This window comes from Trypanosoma grayi (genome assembly GCF_000691245.1).
Source record: "Trypanosoma grayi strain ANR4 Tgr_50_V1, whole genome shotgun sequence".
NCBI classification, from domain to species: domain Eukaryota; phylum Euglenozoa; class Kinetoplastea; order Trypanosomatida; family Trypanosomatidae; genus Trypanosoma; species Trypanosoma grayi.
This window is the reverse complement of record NW_008825669.1, coordinates 1-6,105: the sequence shown is the minus strand read 5'-3', so window position 1 is coordinate 6,105 and position 6,105 is coordinate 1. Positions and strand designations below refer to the sequence as shown.

Sequence of the window (6,105 nt, the reverse complement as noted above, 5' to 3'; positions counted from 1 at the left end):
GTGCAGGAACGACACACACCCGAGGAGGGAGAGGACTCCTTTCTCGCTACGTGTCATGCGGTGGCAGCACAAACGCAGGCTTGCAAGTGAGGGAGCAACATCATGAATCACAATTATAAAGTGCACACTCCGCTTACAGCTGCAAGATGGACGCAATCAGGGACTCGCTCCAGTAAGTATTTCCCCTCCACTTTCACCCAAACAATGGAGAGACAGCCGGAGTGGGGGCGTGGGCCGCGGCCGCTGACTCTGCATCGCCTCCCTGTTCGTCTTCCGTTCAGTGCTTGAGGTCCTTGCGTGCCTGCTGCGCCATCATCTCCAACCGCGCCTTCTCGTACATATCCCTCTGGTGCTGCTCGTATAGCTGGCTGAACTGCGCAATCCCATTCTTGGCGTACGACGCGTACATAAGTGCGAACTCCTCCACGCACGTCTGCTCGTCCGCGGTGAGCTGCAGCTCGCCGGTGCTCGTGCTGCTGGGGGCGACGCACTTCTGGAACGCGCGGTGCACAACTTTCTGGCGCGCCGTGTGGTAGGCACGCTGCTGCTCCCCCCTGATGGTGTCGCTCGCGAGCGCCACCGAGTTGCTCTGCCCCATCGCACCTGAATGCGGTTTCCCTTGTGTATTTGTGTGTAAGAGAGAGGGGAGTTCCTGCACGCACAGTAGGCACAACAACAGATGCAGAGGGACATGCAAGCAGCATGCAGAGAGACAAAATACGACAGATGCGGATGCATTAGCAGCACCGCATTGTCAGCGATGTGAAGACGTCCATTGTTATGGAACCTTGCGTGAATTGTACAGCATACCTTCCCCCCTCCCTTTCTCTCTCTCTCTCTCTCTCTCTCTAGGGTCCCCCTCTCCCTCAAAAAGCGACAACAGAAGAATACCAAGCCAGGGATTGGGCGCCTTCCACTCCCTCACCCCCAAGTGCTTTAGGCGGCGATCAGCTCCATCTCGAGAAACGCCTCATGCATGACATTTGTGTCGGGCGCCTCGTGGCAGTGCACAGACACAGTTGAGCCTGCCGAGAGGCGAAAATACTCCGCAAAGGTTGAGGCGGACGACGCGATTGTAGTGCTGCAGTTGCACGGGCGACGGGGACACGACACGCCTGAACAATTGCCACCAACAGAAGGGGCGGCAGCAGCAGCAGCAGCATGCCGGGGACCTGTTGAAGACTGGCGACCGCTCCCTGCTGCCGGCTGTAGTGTGTAGCACGTCGAGCCGCCCGAGAGAAAGCTGAATACAGTGTTGTTATTGACGCGCAGCGTCACGGATGGCAGCACCGATGCGGCAATCTTGTGACCACCGCCTTGACTCTTTCCGCCAACACACCGACTGCAGCTGGTGAGCAAACACGTCGTCACGCGATAAATGCCATCCTTCAGCAGCTCTACGACAGCAGGTCGCCGCAGGCGCCAGACAAACGGAAGCCCGACGCCTTCGCACAGTTCAGCGTGCGTCGCAGCAGCGCCAGGAACTGGCAGCCACTCCCCCGTCATGGTATTGCGCACATGCGGTGAGCCCCATGGAATGGGACTGTCCGCGGAGAGCATCGGTGACGACACATGGCCGCCACGCCAGTGCCAGCGCGCCACGCTGCAGTCCACCGGCGAACGTGCTGCTACTGCCTTTACCGCTGGCGGTGATGATGACGATGGCGGCGGCATCCGTCGCCTCCTCGCTGCGGATGAGGCGCGTGGCTCCTCCCACAGCTGAGCGGGCGTTGGGGGCACAGAGGAGTTGGACTGCAGCAGCTGTTGCCACTGGCTGCGCAGCAGCTTCACCTCTCGCACCATCTCCTTCAGCGCGGAGTCATCATTGGCAGCAGTGAATGTGGTGGTCGACGGCGGCGGCGCTCCCGATGCGAGTCTATCAATCTGCTGCTGCAGATAGTCCAGGCCGGGGTAGAGCACCTGCTCGTGAAGATGTTGGGTTGCACGCCGCTCTGTCTCCATGGCGTCATGCAGTTGCTGGCTGCGCTGCTGCAGGGCCTCCAGCACCCGATCGGTGGCATCGCGGTCCATGTGGTAGCGCCGCTCCTTCAATCGGGTGTCGCTTGCAATGACCTCGACGGCCCGCAGCACTTGATCCACCTTGTCCTCCAGCGCCGCCAGGCGGCCCTCGTGATGTTGTGCCTGCTGGAGCAACAGCTGGGCGGCGCGTGCGACACACGGCTGGACGTTCTTCCACTCCTTTCCCAGGCCCTGCTGCGTCTCCGTGAGGTCGCGCAGCACCTCCTCGCAGCGGCTGCGAAGGGCGCTGGGAGATGTGGGGAACGTTGCTGCTACACTCATCGCGACCCCCTCCTTCTCTTCGTCCGCCCACGCAGCTCCAACTATATCGCTTTATCGTTGTTGTTTTGATAAGTTTATTCAACAGAGAAAACACGGTGTGAAAGTGGAAGAGGGAGAGAAGGATTGCGGAGAAAGTGATGTAAACGGCATCACACCCACACAGACGGGCATCTTCTCTGGCGTTGGTCGTGGTGCCGCGCAGCGTCCGTCGCCTTCTGAATTCTCTTCTTGTTTTTCCTCCCTACCAAGAATATATCTCCTCACACAACTCTTCGCTCACATCCCTCGCCCTTCCCCCGCAAGGCTATTTGGAGGCCACGATCCACTACAACGGAAGACACAAACGGTAGAACCATGAGAGACAGAGAAAACAAGAAAAACAAAACAATACAACTAAGGCGGCTAGGCTCCTGTTGCTCCGTTCCTCCCTTCCCCTTCCTTTTCTCTCCCTCGTCTCACGCTATATCTCCCGCTCCTAAACTTTGAAGGACCGTGCGATGGCGTCAGTGATGTGCGCCGTGTCGAGTTCTTCAGTCCACTCCGTATACGTCTCGTCGAGCACGCGACGCAGCTTCTGCTCCGCCCGCTTCTCCTGCACGAAGTGGATAACGGGAAGTTTGTTGTAGACAAATGAAGGCACCATCAGATCCGTCCACACCATCGGCATCCAGAAGAAGAAAGCGTAGTACCACACCAACGTCCAGGAGGCCAAGTACCACGTGCTCATGGGTTCCAGATGGCGACGGGCCACAGCCACGGCATTCCGGTTCGTCGGCCTCACCAACTTGTTGGCATTTGCACCCAGTCGCCGAAGCATGNTGCTTATATTTCTTTGCTTTCTCTTGTTTCTGTTGTTGTTGCTGCTACTGCTGCCTAGATCACTTCACAACGCTCCCACCTTTTTTGGCTTGAGCTAGGTCCTTTCACTACTCCCTTCCCACATAAACATAGAGAAGAGAGAACAAGAGAGACACTGGAGGAGCAGCAGCAGCAGCAGCACGAACACTACCATCACTACTTGTGAAAAGCACAGACAGCAACTAAAAATAAGCACAAGCGCCACGTGGCATCTTTGTCCCCACGGGAATACTCGGTGTATCTCACTTCACCCCCCTCCCCTGTGGGTGCAAAGAGAAAAAAACAACAAGCCACACACACACACACACAGACACACATTCCTTCTCTATATCTGCGGCTGTGCGCAGCGTGGGGGCGGCGACGAATCCGCGTCCGGCCGAGCCTCACGCGAGGCCAAGGTGATGGGGACCACCGCGTCGCGAAGAAAATGANCCACGTCCTGTAGCCTTACCTCCTGCCGGTCCAGCCGTTGCTGGAAGTTCCGTAGGCACGACTCTATCGCGGTGCTTTTCGCCATAAGCCCCCGGAGCAACTCGTGGTTCTCATCTTCGGCGTTCCACTTCCTTCGCTTGGCTTTTGCCCCCGCAGCCGACGCGGTGCGGTGAACTCGACTCTTTGGGCATTTCTCCTGCGAACCCTGCATGACTGCTGCACAGCTCCGGCCGCCTCTGCTGCCGCTACCCGTGGCAGGTGCAAAGGCAGACGCAGGAAGAGGCGTGGCGGAAGCCTGACCGCGACAGCACGATCTGCAACTGCTTGGCTTCCGGCGGGCCCCCTCATCAATGCCATCGCGTCCACGTCTTTCCCGCAAGGCAGGATTTACAGATACTCTCCTCTGCCGTCTGTGTCGCTGCACATCGCAGCGATCGGCCTCTATGGATGCATGCGCTCCCCGCCCCTCTTGCCTCTCACGGAGGTGTCGCAGCAGGAGTGTTGGGGAAGTGCGATAAAGCTCCCGTTGATCGACGTCAGCCGTGCCATTATTGTCATTATCCACAGCTGCATGTGTAAGATTCCCTGTCCCCTTTCCGTTCGCATTGACCTGTGCCAGGCAGTGAGGAGCTTCCGCTGTGGCTGCTCCTATGGCTGCAACATCAGTGCCTGCCGCTGCTACCGATCCTGGGTGCAGTGGGGTGGGGCTTCCACCCAGCGAGGTCTCCCTTGCAGGTGTCGCCGTGCTGCTAGAACGCAGCCCCACCTCTTCAGAAAGCCGGACATCGCCCCAGGAAGAAAACCCGCGCTCCAGGACGTCCTTGAGAGAATGCGGACGTGTTGACATGACATCATCGCCACTAGCAGCTTGTCGAGTCGGGGTGCCGCTGGTTTTATCTCTTCCATTCTCCCCGTGTGCTTGCCGTAGTGCTGGCCGAGACGACGTTTCCGCCGCGGAGGACGAACTCATTCCGCATAAATCACTGGAGACCACAGGACGGCGGTGAAGAGGAAGGCCCGCCGTTATCCCAGCGGCACTATCACTCCGACTCTCTGTTGTGAGATTATCATTCGACACGGGTGAAGTTTCTTTGGCAGACTGCTGTCGCAACAGATGCTGCTGCTGCTGCTGCTGCAGGAAACTAATTATTGCGTCACGTTCCACGATCCGCTTTTGAAACTCGCGTTGCGTAAGCAGCCACTCCTGCCTCTCACCCTCACACTGCGCTAGCACGGCCGAGGCATGGGCGTCCAAGCGCTGTATCTCCGCTAAAAGCTTCCGCGCAACTTGCCTGTATGCTTCCTCTATTTGCTGCCGGCCCGGCATTGTCGCCGACCGATCCGCCTCCGCCGCGCTGCTTCCCGAGGATACCGACGTGACGTTCAGCAGACAGCATGGACTCTGCTCGGCCTTATCGAGCCGCATCAACGATCCTATTCCCTGACGTCCATTCGCTTCACACGCAACAGCTGCGGCGGCGCCCGGTGCTGATGTCGCCGTGGATGCAGAAGCATGCGCACCATTCGGCTCAGCTACACGCCGACCCTCAATACATTGGGTGTCAAAGCATGGCAGCGCCGTCGTGTTACTACTTGGAGGTGCCGCTGACGTCTCGTCGTCTATATTCTGGCCAGAGATCCCTGGCGAAAAAGCCTTTTGCACCACTACTGGCCTGCCGTTGTTGCTATTGCCTTCGCTGTCGGGTTCTTCATCGTCCTCCGGCGCAACGGTGATCGCAGAAATGCTGACTTCGGATAGGAGCGCTGGGTCGTTACTGAAGCCAACCCGCCTACCCTTTTTCTTTTCTCCCACCATAGCACTTCTGCCATTGTTGAAATTGCTGCTGCTGTTGTTGGTGTTGTTATGCGTTTCACTGCCGTCGCTTTGGTCCTGCATGCGGGAGAGACGGCGGAGGGCCGCCGTGAGGGCCTCAATATCCTCGCGCAGTGACATTCAGCACAGAGACGTGAATCCTACCTGTGTGCCTTGAGCAGCGTCCGCGTGACGCAGTCCACTGACACAGCAGCACAATACACACACACACAGAGGGAGAAAGAGAGACAACGTCTGTCTGCTCGTTGCTCCGACACACCGCGGCCCCTGAGGCGTACCTCTCGACGGGCTGCAGATCGTCCTGTTGGTGTGGCGGCCAACACGAGAAAAAAAAAATCGTGACAAACCAGAGAGAAAAAGCACGCACATGAAAGAGGTGCAGCAGACACCTACACAGAGAAGCAGGGACGCTTCCAAGACTTCTGAACAACACCTCCGAGCCACAACAGGAAGAAACGGGCAATGCATATGGCGCTCAGCGATATTAAGTAACCCAACAGAAACATGAACCGATTGCCACCACACCGGCGAAAACAGATGGCGCCCCCAGCGGGGTGTGTAATCGGCCGCGTCATAAATAAACAAAACATAACAAGAGAGTGCGTCAACGGGCCAATAAAACAAAAGAGCCATTGAAACCCAACAACAAAACGCACGCTAACAATATAGAAGCATACATA

The 6,105-nt window shown here is 57.7% G+C and overlaps 4 protein-coding genes across 4 annotated transcripts; all 4 read right to left on the bottom strand.

Moving 5' to 3' along the window:
* Positions 1-277: 277 nt before the first annotated feature.
* On the bottom strand, positions 278-598 carry DQ04_00501030 (hypothetical protein; the record flags this gene model as incomplete). The annotated part of the gene is made up of 1 exon (XM_009309118.1): positions 278-598. One exon carries the CDS (start codon positions 596-598, stop codon positions 278-280), a length of 321 nt encoding a protein of 106 aa, XP_009307393.1.
* A 338-nt stretch (positions 599-936) lies between these two features.
* On the bottom strand, positions 937-2,301 carry DQ04_00501020 (hypothetical protein; the record flags this gene model as incomplete). The annotated part of the gene is made up of 1 exon (XM_009309117.1): positions 937-2,301. One exon carries the CDS (start codon positions 2,299-2,301, stop codon positions 937-939), a length of 1,365 nt encoding a protein of 454 aa, XP_009307392.1.
* Positions 2,302-2,776: 475 nt separating this feature from the next.
* On the bottom strand, positions 2,777-3,118 carry DQ04_00501010 (hypothetical protein; the record flags this gene model as incomplete). Its single annotated transcript, XM_009309116.1, has 1 exon — positions 2,777-3,118. The coding sequence occupies one exon, from the start codon at positions 3,116-3,118 to the stop codon at positions 2,777-2,779; it is 342 nt and encodes a 113-aa protein (XP_009307391.1).
* A 366-nt stretch (positions 3,119-3,484) lies between these two features.
* DQ04_00501000 (hypothetical protein) lies at positions 3,485-5,545 on the bottom strand (the record flags this gene model as incomplete). The annotated part of the gene is made up of 1 exon (XM_009309115.1): positions 3,485-5,545. One exon carries the CDS (start codon positions 5,543-5,545, stop codon positions 3,485-3,487), a length of 2,061 nt encoding a protein of 686 aa, XP_009307390.1.
* Between the last annotated feature and the right edge of the window lie 560 nt (positions 5,546-6,105).